This window comes from Ochotona princeps, chromosome 17, assembly GCF_030435755.1.
Source record: "Ochotona princeps isolate mOchPri1 chromosome 17, mOchPri1.hap1, whole genome shotgun sequence".
Taxonomy (NCBI): Eukaryota; Metazoa; Chordata; class Mammalia; order Lagomorpha; family Ochotonidae; genus Ochotona; species Ochotona princeps.
In genome coordinates, this window is record NC_080848.1 from 10785284 (window position 1) to 10801602 (window position 16319).

Sequence of the window (16319 nt, forward strand, 5' to 3'; positions counted from 1 at the left end):
GAGGAGTCACTAAATGGAAGGTAGATGCTATGCAGCTATGTAAAAGAATGGATGGGGTCAGTGGGTCCCTGGCTCGTAGCATTTTGTTTCTTCTGCCACTTCTTCCTCATCTTTTCTTAAAAGGGAACAATTTTGATGTATCCACATAGAGACAAAAAAGAATATAACCTCATTTCCCAGGAAAAAATGGTGACTATATTTAAAATTTTAAGAATTGAAGAATTTAAAAGTTACTGTATTTAAAAAGAAATTTATCAGGGTAACACCATGGGAGAGTAGATTAATCCTCTGCCCACAGTGTGAGCATCCCATGTTGGCACCAGTTCGAGACCCAGCTGCTCTACTTCCGATCCAATCCAGATCTCTAGTAATGTCCTAGAAAAGCAACAGAGGATGGCCCAAGTGCTTGCAAGACCTAGAAGAAACTCCCAGCTCCTGGCTTCGGACCAGCACGGATCCAGCTGTTGTGGCCTCTTGAGGAGTGAACCAGTGGATAGAGGATCTGTCCTCTCCTTGTAACTCTGCCCACAAATAAGAATAAGTAGATTTTTTTTTAAAAGATTTATTTTTATTACAAAGTCAGATATACAGAGAGAGGAGGACAGACAGAGATAAGATTTTCCGTCCCATGATTCACTCCCCAAGTGAGCCGCAACGGGCTGGTGCGCGCTGATCCGGACGGGAACCAGGAACCTCTTCCGGGTCTCCCACGCGGGTGCAGGGTCCCAAGGCATTGGGCCGTCCTCGACTACTTTCCCAGGCCACAAGCAGGGAGCTGGACGGGAAATGGAGCTGCCGGATTAGAACCGGCGCCCATGTGGGATCCCGGGGCTTTCAAGGCGAGGACTTTAGCCACTAGGCCACGCCGCCGGGGCCGAAAAATAAGTAGATTTTTAATGAAAGAAAAGAGAAGCCCCCTGCGAAGCCTCCCCGAGGACGGCTCAGAGTAAGTGCCGGCCTTTTCCTGTGTGCCATTGGGGCGCTCATGGGTTTATGGTTCAGTTAGAGAATACACCTGCATTTTTCATGAACAGTTGCAATGCTTGTTTTGTTTCTTTTAGTAAAATTTATTTCTTTGAAAGGCAGTGTGAGACTGCTGTTTCAGTCTCCCACTGGCTGTGCTGGTTGAAACTGAGATAGGCTAAAGCTAGGTGCCTGGAACCCCATGTGAGTCTCCCCCATGGCTACAGGCACCTTAGCAGTTGGGTAATTTTGGCCTGCTTTCCCGCTGGAATGGCAGTCAACAGTGGGGACTTGAACCAGCACTCCTAAGTGGGGTATCAGCGTCACAGGCAGTGACTAGCCCGTGAGCGGCAGCACTGACTCCCAGACTTCATTTTTGTCCAAGATAAACATCATCTTATATATAGGGACATAAAGATAATAGAGGTGGATACATCAAGGTAATGCAGATTTCCAAGATGGGAAATTTACTTTACTAATTAAATTAAATTTACTAAACACTTCCTCAATTTTAAGCAACAGAATCATACTATATGTGATAGGACTGCATACAAGTGTTTAGAAATGCATAGATGTGGGCCCAGGGGCATGGCCTAGCAGGTAAAGTCCTTGCCTTGAACACACCGGGATCCCATATGGGCGCCGGTTCTAATCCCGGCAGCTCCACTTCCCATCCAGCTCCCTGCTCGTGACCTGGGAAAGCAGTGGAGGACGGCCCAATACCTTGGGATCCTGCACCCGTGTGGGAGACCTGGAGGAGGTTCCTGGCTCCTGGTTTCAGATCGGATCGGCACAGTACTAGTCGTTGAGCTCACTTGGGGATGAATCATCAGATAGAAGATCTTCCTCTCTTTCTCTCCTCCTCTCTGTATATCTGACTTTGTAATAAAAAAATAAAAAATCTTTAAAAAGATAAAAAATAAAAAGAAATGCATAGATACTATGTGCAGTGATGCAGGCTGCATTATGAACCATAGATTCCTGCTCAGGCATGCCACGCCCAGCAAGCTGAGCAGCTGTCTATGTTCCCCAGCAGCAGCGAGCTGGTAAGGACCCGGTACTGCGTCGGGGGCCTGGGGAGCAGCACTTGGTGCTCGGCAACTGTGTCACAGGGACCTTGACAGTCTAGAGCCCTCCCCTCAGTGCGCAGTGTTGCTGGGGCAGGCAGCACGACTCTTTATCTGTGTTCCTGCATCTGCCCACACTTGCAGGTTGTTTTCAAAAAAGTTCCACAATTACAATCTCTGGATCAAAGACTATGTGTACTTGTTAGGCTTCTTAAAATATTTTCAACTTATACTTTAGGAAATGGAGCTAGTTGTCCGCTAGTAGTGTGTGTCTGTGGCCTTCTAAAACAGAGTATGTTCTCACTGTATTGAGAGGAATATGTTGTGTCTTTGAAAATATTTTCAAAGTGGCATGTTTGGTTCCCTGTTACAGATGCTGCAGAGTGTCAGCTTTACTGCTGCTCGACACTTGCCCTGCTTGTTAGCTCACCGCTGGTGATAAGCCAGTGGGAGAATCTTCATTTCTGCTGATTGGGGCCAGGAAACTGCTTGTTCAGTCACAAGCTTGAATATTTTCTGTATATGTTTTCTATTCTGGTGCTTTGCCTGGTTATTTTTCTGCTGGGTTATTCATCTGTTGTCTGTGTTACTTAATGGCTATTTATAAGCTAAGGACAATGTGCAATTTTAGTTGTTTTTTTAGAATATGATAATTCTTAACATTGTTTGAATTCATATCTACTCATTATGAACTCAGCCTATATGTTTGTTATTTATTAAGGGATATCCAGTTACGTTAGAACCACAGAATGTCTAAGCACTGTTCATATACTTCATTAAAATTAATGAAGTAGGGTGTACCCAGAACTTCTGATATGGCATACGTAAAATTGTGTTTCCTTTATCACTTCAGGATAAGCAGTCTTCTGCCTGCCACAGGCCATTGGGGAATTTATGACACCATTTGTGGGCCAGACAAAAAGATAAACTTAAAAACTTCCTTCCTGCAGTTGCCTTGGTAGGGCCAGACACAATGATAGTGCCCACATGGTGCTCAGAGGTGGAGGAGTGGCCTGTTGAGCCGTGGTTTCAGGCCTTGTCAGAAAGACTCCTACAGGGCAGTTTTTGCCACAGTGTTTAAGACATAGGTTAGCAGGTGCCTGGTTCAGGTCCTGGCTTTGTTCTGCATTGTAGTTTCTGGGTAACACGTACCCAGGGCAGCAGCAGTGAGCTGCAGGGTGTGGGTGCCTGCCGTCACCATGGGAGGCCCAGGTAAAGTTCCCAGCTGCTGGTGAAAGTCTCAGACAGCTCTGTCGGCTTCTGACATTTGGGTCTTGAACCTGTGGATGGGAGGGTGTGGATGTGTGTCTGCCTTTCAGATAAATTTTTTTTGAAAGACTATTACAGAGCATAGCAATGAGTACCAGATAAATTGGTGGGTAGGTCCTGGTGTGGGGAGAGAGCTGAGCTTCCATGCCATCCCGAAGACTGCTGCCTTCCACAGATGTCCAACGGCGTGGAAACGCAGTGTGGGTTTTACAGGAAGCCCCATTATAGAAGCCGGCTGGTGATGGGCCTAACCTTCCCCAGAAAGCACAGTACAGCCTCTGCTGGCACCCCCTGCAGCTGCCCAGAGAGCCTAGCACTGTCATCGCACCAGCACAGTTGCACTCCAGGGAGTTTGAGGAGCTGGATGAGAGACGAAAACCAAGTGTGTGTTTCACAGTCTCGCGGTTGTCCTTTGTCTCCTGCCCTCATGTGTTTTGCTCCAACTAGCTAACACTACATTTCATGTCAGCTAATATTTCCCCCTCCCAATTATTTTAAGTAGACACTTTGTCACCCTGAATGGTAAGGCAGTATCATTTGTTCCAAACATAAAGTAGCAATAAAAGATGAATGAAAACAACAGCTAGATGTTGGGTGCCAGGCTCCCAGCTGCACTACCACAGAGCTGTCATTCTGGATTCCACTCTGCTGTTGGTCCCGGGGCCCTGTCTTGCATGGGAAAATGTGTTGCGCTAGGTTTTGTTCCACAAAGCTGGCTGAAAGTGGAAAGACCCTCTTATCACAGCAGGAACTGCAGTCAGAGAGGCTGTTAGTTGGGCAAGTTCTTCATGGGCCTCTTGAATGGCAGAATGGTCTATGGCGGGAACCAGACATTGGGAGTGAGGAGTGGATAACTCTGTCTTCCCAGGACAGCTGCAGGGCGTGTTCACATTAGGGAGACCTTAACGCTTTGAAATGTGTTTTTGTTTCTTAAGACCTGGCAACTATGGAAGAAAGAATACAAAGACGATACTATGAAAAGCTAACAGAATTCGTTGCGGATATGACCAAAATTTTTGATAACTGTCGCTACTACAATCCAAGTGACTCCCCCTTTTACCAGTGTGCGGAAGTTCTTGAATCCTTCTTTGTACAGAAGTTGAAAGGCTTCAAGGCCAGCAGGTGAGTAAGCCTGTGTGTTCAACGTTCCCAGGGAGTTCAGGCCTTCAGACATCATGCCCTCCAGTCAAAGGAGTCAGCCTGGGCAGCAGGGCATTTTATGGGAAATCTGAAAATAAAAAAAAAAAAATAAAAAAAAATAAAAAACCTAAAGGGAAAAAAAAAAAGCCAGACTCTACCATTTTGAGACCTCCAAAGGCCGAATTAACAGTGAGAAATGGCTGCATTTGTTTTTGCTGTATCTGAGAGCCTTTTGAAATTCACTACATTTCTGAGATGCTGCCCAGTGGGGGAGCCCAGCTGGCCGGCCCTGGCCCTCCCTGGGTCTCTGTGCCCAATTCTCTGCCTCTCCTCATCCTGGGGGTGAGAAGTGCACCAGCCACTACGTCCTAGCGCAGAGGAAAGAGAACTTTGCCAAGGGGAGTGGACAATCTTCTCTTGGCAAAGACTGTAAGTCTACAGCCCCACCCCGCCCCCCACTTTTTGGAACCTGTAATATTGTGTAGAAAGCATCGAGGAGCTTGCATCCAAGTCAGTTCCTGGAATTACTCCCATCTGTTTCTGAGCCATGCTGCCTCCTAGGGCCTGTGATTTTCTTCATTGCTCTGTAGGACCATTTTCCTTTCCCATGAAAGCGGCCACCACTCTAGAGTCCTTGAGTTCCATTACTCACCAGCCTCATCATCAGTCTACAGGCTGGATCACCCCTACCTGGGCAGACTAGGAACAGTGTCCTTGTGTCCCTGCACAACTAAGGGAATCCGCACTCCAGGCGGGAGGAAGTCTAAAGAGAAGCTTTAGGTTGCTGGATATCTGTTGCACTGGAGAAAGATAGAATGTTATCACCAGTTATATTTTGGAATCATTTTTACATATTTACATAAAATAGAGCCTGTGGAGATGAAGAAAGGGCTAGCATTGTGGCGTAGTGGGTTGAGCTACCGCCTACAGCGTGGCACCAGTTCATGTCCTGGCTGCTTCCCTTCTGATCAGGATGCCTGCATCAAGGAATGCCCAGTTGCACAGGCCCTTAGTGTGCCCAAGTGGGAGATCTGAATGGTGTCCCAGTCTCCTGGCTTCAGCCTGGCCCTGCACCAGCTGTTGACAGCCATTTGGAGTGAACTAGCAGATGGAGAATCTCCATCTCCCTTCTCTCTGTAACTCTAAATAAATTTTTTAAATAATAATAATAATAACATTTATAAAAGGAGAAGGAAGGATGAGGAGCAGAAATCCTGAGCCTTCTCAGGGAAGGACTCTAAAGCTGTATGCAGGCCCTGTGCCGAGGCCGTGTCTGCGCCTTCACACGGGGGCTTTGTCCCGTCTGTCAGTCACAAACTACAGACCTTCACTGCTCAGAGTACTGGAGTCCTGACAAATAAACAGTAACAGTGGGTCAGAGAGAGACCAACTCGGCAGTGCAGAGAACATGGTAGGAGCTAGCAGGTCACATTTCAGTACTCTCCAGAATACAGATTTTTTTTTTTTTTATCCAAGTTTTCATGAAAGAATTTATTTCTACTGAAATAAATTGCTATGAAGAGTTGTGAAAAGGCAGCTCACTGCTGCCATTTCAGGGGGTTTCTCTTGATTTCCAGGCATGAGGCTGGAAGAATTGGAGACGTGGCCAGTCTGCACCCTCCCTGGCCTTGAGTGTGACACTGTTGCCATTGCCATAGTTCCCCATTTTTTAAATTTATAATCGCCAGTATTGTTTGCACATTATTTTCGTTATTGCCCTTTTTTTACAATTCACCATTCATACCATCCATGTTCTTTCTTTTCTTACAGATTGTGATATCTTTAGTCTGAATTTTTAACTGGAATCTGAACTCGATATTGAGGTCACTCTTTTATTATACCACGTGATTGCCTAATTCAAAATTGCCCTCCCCCAAGTTGAGATTAGTTAATACAAGTTTTGATATTAAAAGATGTACAGCAGTGAACCCACCTATTGCAGCAGCCGTATTGAATGCTGTGTTTAAAAGCTGTAAACTCCTGCAAAGCCTGTGTTTATCTGCTATTGCAATATGAAGTGGTTTGGTAACTGTACAGTCGTTTGGTTTACTAACAAAGGTTTTGAATAAAACTGTGAAACTAGAAGGGAGGACTTCTGGATTTTAATAGAACAATGGGGTTTTAATATTGCTATTTCTTTTTTAGCATGATTTTTCCCTTCCCTTCCCTAATGTACATACATGTATGCACATACACGCACACTCACACACTCTGCCTCGCACACACCCCTTGCTGCAATGGCAATGCGTTTGGTAATGCCTCTGTTTCATTGGCTAAAGATGCTGGCTTTTTCCGGTATTAGCTATCATGTTTAATGTGCACTGAAAAGTTTTCGTATTATACGTTAACACATTTTTTGGTATTATACGTTAACATTTTCTTAACTGTCCTCTTGTATTTGCTTGCTGAGGGTGAATGGACGAATATGGCTGCTTCCCTCAGACTGCTTGACCTTGGCATCCACATAAAGCATCGTTGTTTTCAAAATGAAGGGTGCTTAATTGTTCCCTTTTTTCTGTATTCTGTAGGTCTCATAACAACAAACTGCAGTCTACAGCTTCTTAAAGTTCAGCGTGTTAATCTAACATAAGACACAGCAAGAGTCTGCTTGTCTGAACTATTTTAAGTTAAGGAGCCAGATGTTTCTAGTCAGGTTCTCCTGACAAGGCTTGACCTACACTTCGTTTTTATTGGTCGTAACAGTCCAATTATATTCTTGGCCAATTTTGTCCAACGGACAAGGGAAAAAGCAAAGTCAACGACACCATTATCTTGTCAAGATCAAATGGTTTTACTATTGTGGCAGAAGTGAGAAAACTTTGTTTATTTAAAAAAAATAAGAAAAGAAAAGAAAAAAGAAAGCCAGAAAAAAACAGTTACTATGGGGTCCAGTGTAACTCCATGGAAATGCCACGTCCGCTCTTCAGTGAAGAAGCTGGTTCAGAGTCTCACAGGAAACTTCTGACTATTTATTTATTGTTGCAAAAAAGACGCTTTTTTATTGCTGCCCTCATTTGTCAGCTAATTATTTTTTCTGATAAACTCCAGCCCCGGTTCCGTGTAACCCATCCCGTCTCCCGTCACGATTCCTGTAGGCAAAAGTTCAAGACAACCTCTAGATGTCTTTTCTTTCTATGAAAGGAGCTGCTATGTACACACGTGCACACACACACACACACACACACATGCGCGACTTGGAATCAACAGTGAGTTTCTTGTTCATGGTAGATGAGAATTAAGCTTGCATAAAGGTTGGGCTGAGCGGTCCTGGACTACAGACTCTGTTGCCTTGAATATACCAGTACCATTTGTCATTGGCTCTGCACCAGGCTAAAATGAGTAAAATCTATTTGAAGGTATCTTGTTTGTAAACATTTGTCAGATTCTAATTTCTTCTTTTTGTATTAAAATTCAACTATGGATGTATATGAAACAAAATAAATGGAGATGGTTTTTCTCCCACAGATGGAGGTGTCTTTGAGTGTGCGCTAATGCTCATCTGTCAGCCTTCATGGGGCAAGGGAGGGCTGCAGGCGGGGCGAGGCGCAAGGAGTCGCTCGCACCTGGGCCTTGAGGGTCATGAGTGGCCCTTCATTTTTACTTCCCAGTCCACTGTCCCATGTCAGAGAACAATCTTCAGGGGTGCTAATCCTGGTGCATCAGTCGCTCATCCTGATGATAATGGCAGTGTGACAAAGCACACATTGCCTTCCTGTGTCCATTCTGTGATACCAAGCAAATTCTTGGTTGCACACATTTTATGAAGGACCTTTGTAGCTGTTGTCATCTTCTTTGTATTTTTCCGTTTGTTGGTCGGGCTTGTGGTTCACTTCTTTGTTCCACAAAAGGAAAAGTAGTGTGAGCAGAAGGGAAAATACAGAACACACAACTGTGGAGGGCGTATTGGCATGTCTCCTTTCTGTGTTCTAAACATACCCATTGCACACTGCATTGTAGTACTAGCTTCTGTGAAATCCTCCGTAGTCGGATTACGCAGCTTTGCAAGAATTGTCCTCGATTTTGCACTGACTCATACTTGCTTTGTCCTGTTGACTCCTGCAACTTACCCAGTTATAATTGTTTCTACAAGTTTCCTTTTGTTTAATGTTTCCCTGCTATGCAAACTCTTTCTTAGACCTTAGTTTCTTAAAAAGAACGATGTTGCTACAGTTCCCCAATTCTTTCTTACTACTACAGGCTCAGGTGTGCAGGTTATTCTGGGTTAATTTTATCTAATGATGCCCATTCCTTTTTGTACATAAAAATATTACTTAGATCTATGCTTACAGACTAAGAGACTAATTGCTCAGTATGGAAACATAGAAGCAAAGTTTTGCTTAAAATATTAAAGCGGAATTAGTTAAATATGGATTATTTTGTCCTTTTAAAAAATTGTTACATATTGTATGCACTGTGCTGATGCAAGAATTCCACATTTTAATGAATTATGAAATTATTCTGCATCTCATCACGTCACAGTATTTCTGTACTATTTATTCATATATATATATATAAATATATATGGGCGTAATCATTTAAAACTTGTTGCGGCAAGAACTTTCCTACCTGTAGGCAATAGATTGCTATGTTTTTAACAAATTGTTGCAAATCCTAAACAGCAATTCTTTTTGTACGTAATAGGACATTTCATCCTAGAAAAAATAAAGTAATGTTTTTGACATTGGATTTGGTGCAGTTTCTAATGAAACAATGGTTGCTTGGTTGGCTGATATATTTTCTGTAGCTCTTGGCATTGCCAAATTGTATTTTAAAAAAAAAGTAAATTTTATGGAAATCTTGAGACTAGGAAGATGTTAATTTCTTATGTGTGTATTTAATGATATAAAGCCTTTTGCAATTTCTATTACCATATAAATACTTAAAGACATTTTATAGTTTTATCAAGTACAGAGTTTTAGCCTTTCAAAAGTAATTTTTTGAAAAACATTCGTTCTTATTTCAGAAGCTGCTTTTCTATGAATGTTCTTTGACAAACACCTGCTGTTCAGGAAGATACACATAGGGTGACAGCTGTTTGGCTCTCAGTAATCCAAGTAGTGTAGTGCACATTTGTGATACTGTCAAGATGTTTCTAACCCAGTCTTTGGGGCTTGTAAATATACTTGATTTGCAGCAATAGGTTTCCTTGGCTAAGTATTTTCCATGTTTGTTATGCTTCATCTGCCAAGTTCATAATCTTTGAAACCATTTCATAAAAACTATTTTCATAAGATTTTTTTCTTAGCCAAATTTTGCAGGATATTTTTAGTCGGTGTCCTGCAGTAGGTTTAAAAGGAAAAAAAAATGGTGAACTTGGGGATATTTTCTAAAGGAAAACGTGTAATTACCTTTTTATATTTCAAGTGGCCTGGAGTGTTATTTGGAGACACTGAAATTTGCTGTGTTTGTAACCTACCATCCTAGAATCTGCAAATAAAAGTTTTTTTCTCTATTTTTGTTCATTTCTATTAGGCAAAGTCCCTGCTTCTTTCTAAGTGTCTCATATTGAAGAGAGCTTGGTGGCCTTCGAAAATCTCTGTTCACTTTTCAGACTGCGTTGGCCAGGGATGGGATGGCCTTCACTCTCCCCATGAGTGAGTGGGTCTGGTCCCCAGAACGTCTCCCGTTTCTAGTCCTTAAACTGAGAATGGGGGTTCTCGTGGCTTTGAAGTGCTTGGGCAGGGAGGATGTGGGGCGGGCCAGCAGCAGAGGAATATTTTTAATAATAATTTGCAACACTGAGATAATTCTGAAAACTTAGGTCGAGATGCTGCAAAAAACTTCAGATCACACCTTTGAGTGTTTGAATCAAACTCAGCTAAAGAAATAGGCTGTATTTTTTAAAGATGATAAAATCTTGTTGCTTGCTCCAGTCTGTCCTGGAGTTGTGGTTTTGTGGTGTTACATACAGCCTCAAAAATGAACTTAAGAGAACTAGAAACACTGCCAGATGGCAGAAGACAGCTCTACAAAGCTGCTACCAAACAAGTGTATATGTTTTATAGACGTTTCCCTACCAAAAGAAAAGTGCTTTTTCCTCCAAGAATTGTAAAATAATAGCTTCATCTAAGAGAGGGCTACTACTGAATTACCCTTCAAGGGAGCAAGCTATTTTGTGGATAAGAGACTATTAGTGTGTGGACACAAAGGGCCCAAACTATGAGTTTAAAGAAAAAATGGGGAGACCTAAAAATTGTGATGAATAGGTTCCCTAAAATTTTCCATAGGTTGTATCCAAAGTCCTGGCTGGGTGCTGGAAAGGAAGTTCTTAACTCTGCCTACTCCGTGACAAGCAGCCTGTTCATTCCTGCTCTGGGCGTCCCCAACCCCGCTGCTATTCTACCTCACCCATCATGCCTTGCAGACTTGGTCTAGAAAGGTGGCCTTAGTTTCTGAATCCAGGCCGTTTCTGAACAAACAACGGGGGGAGGGGTGCGCATGCGTGCCAGTGTGTTGTCCATGAACCATGTGACCTCCAAGGAACCTAGTCCTGGCATTCTGAGTGTTTCCAAAATATCTCAGAAACAAGTGAAACCTTATCTTAAGCCTCAGGAGTAGAGGAAAGTAATTTTATTTGCCTCTCTTAAACCAGAGCTATGTATCATTCTTTATGCTTAAACATCTGATCAGCCAAACAATAATCTATTTGATCCTTTGGTAGTTTTCCCCAGCGTGTTGCTCAGCTTTGACCTCTGTGATGGGCACAATTTTATCCCTAAATCATTCTTAGAAAAACTAACTTGGAAGGTCTTCGGCAGTGGTACACTTCACTGTCAACCGTTTAATAACGCAGTTACTTTGCAAATGTTTGGACAAGACTTATTTTACTTAGCGCACCCCGCGTCTGGGGCGGATGGGATCACACCAGCAGAGGCTGGAGGCTCCTGGCTTCCCTGTGAGTTCTCGGTGTCTGGTCCTGCACACCTTTGAGATGTGCAGCTGTCAGGAGGCCACAGACATCGTCACCCCAAGAGCAAACAGGCTTGCCTCTGCCATGCGGTTCTTTCATCTCACTGTCTGCGGCAGTCTTCAGCTGTGCTGGTTGGTGTGTGTTCACAGGTGCCTCACATTCACAGCATCGTCTGTGGAGTGCTGACGGGCTCGGTAGCATCAGTTATCACACTGACAATCCAATTTGTTGTAGACCAGTTGTGGCCCTGATGGATACCCGCTGCAGGGTCTGGGGGACACCTCTGAGAAAGGCTTTTCCTCCAATCTTCTGAGATGTGGTGAGGCTGAAACACCAGGTACACCCAAAATCTGATTTCAAAGCAAGATTTGGTGCTTTACAAACACCAATAGGAGGCTTGGTCATAATTGTTAAGATGACAGCAGGAGGCCCATATATAGTTAGCATCGCATTAGCCGCCAGCTTGGCATAAACCTAAGTTACCAAGAGCAAGGAGGCATTGAGCAACGAGGAAAGGGAACCATACCTTGGCACCCCAGGAACAATGACTTCGAATAATAATACTCTGCCTAAATGAGGCCCCTTATAGTACGTTCCAAATGTAACCTTTTAATATTGGTCCTGCATTCTGATTCTAGGGTTTGATCTCCACAACGTTTCATCCATAACCTGTCTTTCCATGAGTGTGCTTACTGTTATGTACAGAACTTAAAATGTGATGTTTTGAATATAAAATTTGGTCTGATACATGATTTCAACGATCCAAAGTTGTAAATTCGAGAAATGTTTGTGTGTGCGCGTGTGAACTATTAAAATAATTTAAAAGCTGAATCTGCAGCAGTGATTTGTTAACTGGACAGATCAGTCCTCTGGTCACCCGTGAATGAAGTGACTTCAGTCATTCAGGGGGAGCTGCGGGTGGGTCCCAGATCCTGAAGGAAGCCCCCGTGCCCGATATCCGTGGATCCCGTGGCGCCCTGGCGGTGTTCTTCACAAACACTGCATGCCGACTGCACCTCGAACTTGCACGTCCCTTCTCCGGTTAAACCTCCTCACGTAGCCGCCGCCTCCGCCCAGCAGTCCGTCACCGGGCTGGACGCGCCCTCCCAGCACCTGCAGCAGCGCCGCGGGGAGCTGCCGCCTCTTGTGATAGATGTGGCCCATCACAATGTACCTGCTGCCTGAAGTAAACAGCCAGAGTTAATACCCGATGACCTCAGATACCACGACAGGCGGCCGGGAGCCGGCGTGGTAATCGCTTTCCCTGCTGCCCCTGGTCCCTCCCAGCGGGAAGCGAGTGCGCACGCCCCCTACCACCCACAGGAGAGACCCAGGTGGAGCGCCAGGCTCCTGGCTCTTTCGGGCCTGTCCAGTCGCTGCGGCCATTTAGGGAGTGAACCAGTGAATGGAACACCACCACCAATAACAACAGTAGGAGTTTTAAGAAATGCCCACACCTGAATCCTTAAGCCTGGCTGCCCCTGTTGAAACTCAAACGTGTAGTCTACAGGCGCCAGGGTGAAACGGTGCAGTTACCTCTGGAGGACACAGAGTCCCATTGGACAGGAGGGCTGATCACGGCCCAGCAGCAGGGTAAGCCCCCCTGGCGCACACACACACACCCCGTCAGGCAGAGCCCCCGACTCATCCCGGTGCCGATCACTCCAGCTTGTGGGCAACACCTGCTTTGGGCCAGGCCTTGAAAACTGCTGAGGGATGGCGACCTGGACGATGGTGGGCTTAGACTACAGGGCGGGTCCCAGGGACAAATCCTATCCATGCTACAGGACCCCCCCACCACCACGGTGCTGGAATGGCCTGGAGACCCCAAGGGCGCATGATGAAGCCACAGGGTCAGCTCCAGTACCAGGTTTCAGTTCCGGGCATGGCTTGGCGCAGCTGGAGGGATCCAGGGCCAGGAGGTGGACTCGGAAGAAGAAGCCGTCGGGGGCGACGTACAAGCGGCTCAACTTGTACAGCCCGCCGCGGTCCACCAGCAGCGTCACCAGCCGGATGCCGGCGCCCAGCACGTCCACGTCGTGCACGATTCCATTCACGGCTGCGCCCACCAGAAGCAGTTTCGAGGGGAGGGGGAGAGGAGGAGGACAAAAAGCAATAATGCGCACCTGCCCTCGCGCTCCCCAAGTGGCGACATGAGTGCCCCCATCCCCACCCCGCACGGGGTCGCGGGCTTGCGGACGGGTTTTTCTGGGACTTGGCTCACCGAATTCGCTGGCGCAGAAGGCGTCGCGCTCGTCCACGTCCGCCCTGCAGGCGCGCGCGCAGGGCTCGGCTCCGGGCTCCCGGTCACTCGGCGGGGGCGCGGGCGCGGCCCCCGGGGACGGGGCGGCGCGCGGCCGGTTGGGGTGGGCGTGGCCGGCCGGCAGCTCGGCGGCGCGCGCGGCCGAGAAGCGCAGGGGCCGGGCGCGCGCCCGCCGCGGGGAGTTTTCCGCCGCGGGCACGCGCCGCGGGGAGGCGCGGTTCTCGGCCTGCGCGAGCCGCGCGGCCTCCCGGAAGCCGGCCCGGTTCTCGGCGGGCGGCGGGGCCTTCCGGCGGCGGGGGTCGGTGTCTGCCGCTCGAGGCCGCCGTGGGGCTTCGTGGACCGGCGTCTCCTCAGCGCCGCGGACGCCGCCGGTGTCGGGCTTTCTATTGTGAGGCGGCGAGGCTGTGGGAGGAAGGAGAGCCCCGGGAGGCCGTCAGCGAGGCAAAAGCCGGGAGAGGGGGAAGGAGGCTGAGACCGGGCAGGAGGGGCCCGCAGCGGGCACAAGAAATGGGGTCTCCGCGGGCACGGCAGGGAGACCCTGGAGCACCTGCCGGGAGCCCTGGGCGCCCCTGAGGGGACGGAGACGCCCTCAGCTTCGCGCCCCCCTCGGAGGATGGGGTCAAACGAGGAAATGTTACACGCCGTACCTTTTATTTAAGGTCCATAGCTTTTCAAAATCGCACCCCCTGTGTTTATTCTAAGACTCAGGGTTCCTGAGTAACTCTTTTTGCCCTGCCCTTAATATAAATATAAGTAGACATATGTGTATGTATGGACGTATGTGTCAACATCCGCCTTTTTTGCTATTTACAGTTTGTTGAGAAAGTACCAACAGCAAACCCCAGGAGAAAAAGTCTCAAGTTACAGGTTCTCCCGCGCGTTTCAGCGCCCCTGACAACAGAACTATTTGGTTTTCCCATCCATGTTTACACTGTCATCTTGGGCTCTGCAGAATAGAGCACTTGTGAGTGGGGTTTTTTTTTTTTTTTTTTTCTCAGTTTGGCTTCTTGGACACCACTTACTGGGCAAAGCACAGCTGAGGAAGGTTTTAAAAGCCTGGCTGCGAGGCAGAACCGCCCTTGGTTAAGTGTGAAAGCACCCATCCCTTACATTTTATCCCCCTTAAGGAGTGGAAGGAAAAAGCTACTTAAAACGGTTCAGCAGGAGGACACTTTTTTCCCCCTCTTTTATTCCTGGTCAGTCTCTGCAGACGGGATGGCAGGTCCAGTCCTGTTGTCCATGTCACCTCCCCCTTTACGGGGTCTGCTGTACCCTCCATGCGGGCCCCGCCCCCAGCCCCTTTTGCTTTCCTGCTCCTGCTGCTTTATTTAAGAGTGTCCTCTGCCCATTTGCAGTTTGGCAAGCCTTGTAAGGGCTTTATCTTGCCAACTTGACTGTCTCCCGGACCATCAGCTTTCCACCGCACCAGGGGCTGGGAGAAAAGTTCACTTATTGTTTTTATTTTTTTTCCTGCGGTTTTATTTGCTTGTTTATTTGTTTACAAAGGAGTTCGGTTCTGACTCACTCTGCCCCACGGAATCTGCGGCTGCGCGGTTCACAGCTGAATAAAGTCCTGGTGGACATCCAGGCTCTGGCTGTCAACTGTTGACCTCACAACTGCTTCCCATTGATAGCACCATCTGTTGTCATGGGAAAGATCGTCTGATATGTGGGTTAAATGCCACTGAAGTCAGTCCATTTCCATGTGGAAAAATAACCCAAAGTGGATTGCCCCCGCAAGGTATGGAAGCTGCTCTTTCCCAGAGAGTGAGGCTAACAGAACATCCCAATCAGAAAGCAAAGCAAAGCAAAACAGTAAAACACCCTGCCGTGAGTGCCTGAGTTCTCCATCCCCGCCGCAGCTGCGTTTCGGGTCCTGCGTGAAATATGTGTGTGTGTGTGCCGGGCCTCCGGGCGGGGCCCGGCTCAGGTGTCCTTGGAGCCGGCTGTGGGGGCTCCCCGCAGCAACCCCGAGCCGAGTCCGATCCCTGCCCGCCCACTGCGTCCCGGCTCCCCAAAGGCGCGCCACGACCCCCTTTGACACGTCCCAGCCCTGCGATGGAGCAACTACTTAACATGCAAAGTTTTCTGCAGCCTGCACAGCTCGCTCACGGTCGCTTCAGTAGCCTAGCGGGACTGCTTTGCCAAAAAGCCTCACAGTCTTGGGGACGCATCTTTGCTCCCCTGTAGCGCGAACGCCGACCCGGAGCCTCGGCCCCTGCGGGCGCTGACCGTGCTGCGTGCGTCCCGCCCTCCGTGGCGCTCTCACCCGGGTCCCCTCGGGCTCCCAGCGGGCTCTCCCCGGGCTCTGCATTCCTGCAGCGACCTTACCTTTGCTCTTGGCCACTGGGGCCTCGGGGGATGAGCCCACGAGCAGACAGAGGAGCCACAGAGCTCGAGCTGTCATTTTCGCAGACTGGATTCCCAGGCGCTCACACCCAGCCTGGGCTCCTGCTCGCTGGCTCTCCCCCCACCCCCGTTCATGCTAATGAGGGGCAGCCTGCGGGGAAACGGGACTCACTGAGCGGACCATTGAACAAAAACGAGCTGCAGGGTTTTCTGGCTCTCCCTAAGGGGGCGAGCACATGGCCGCTGCGAGCTGCCCCTGGGGGACGCGTGTCCCAGGGTCCCGCGGCGCGCCGAGGGCTTCGCGCCTTCCCCTTCGCACCAGGGTGGGGGGTACAGGGAGTAGGTCGGTGAGGGAAAG

The 16319-nt window shown here is 47.8% G+C and overlaps 2 protein-coding genes across 18 annotated transcripts in view; one reads left to right on the plus strand and one right to left on the minus strand.

Moving 5' to 3' along the window:
* BPTF (bromodomain PHD finger transcription factor) overlaps positions 1-9123 on the plus strand; it is a 122991-nt gene extending 113868 nt beyond the window's left edge. For 16 of the 17 annotated variants that reach the window (XM_058675750.1, XM_058675756.1, XM_058675754.1 and 13 more), the window contains 2 exons: positions 4235-4421; positions 6968-9123. In XM_058675750.1, coding sequence (XP_058531733.1) covers positions 4235-4421; positions 6968-7004 — 224 coding nt within the window. In that variant the 3' untranslated portion in view covers positions 7005-9123. Of the gene's footprint in view, positions 1-4234; positions 4422-6209; positions 6525-6967 lie in introns of those variants that run through there. The other variant, XM_058675752.1, reaches the window with a different exon arrangement.
* A 2991-nt stretch (positions 9124-12114) lies between these two features.
* C17H17orf58 (chromosome 17 C17orf58 homolog) lies at positions 12115-16046 on the minus strand. The gene is made up of 4 exons (XM_058675583.1): positions 15944-16046; positions 13574-14014; positions 13217-13408; positions 12115-12530 (listed from the first exon to the last, which is right to left on the minus strand). The coding sequence occupies exons 1-4, from the start codon at positions 16017-16019 to the stop codon at positions 12340-12342; spliced, it is 900 nt and encodes a 299-aa protein (XP_058531566.1). The 5' UTR covers positions 16020-16046; the 3' UTR covers positions 12115-12339.
* Between the last annotated feature and the right edge of the window lie 273 nt (positions 16047-16319).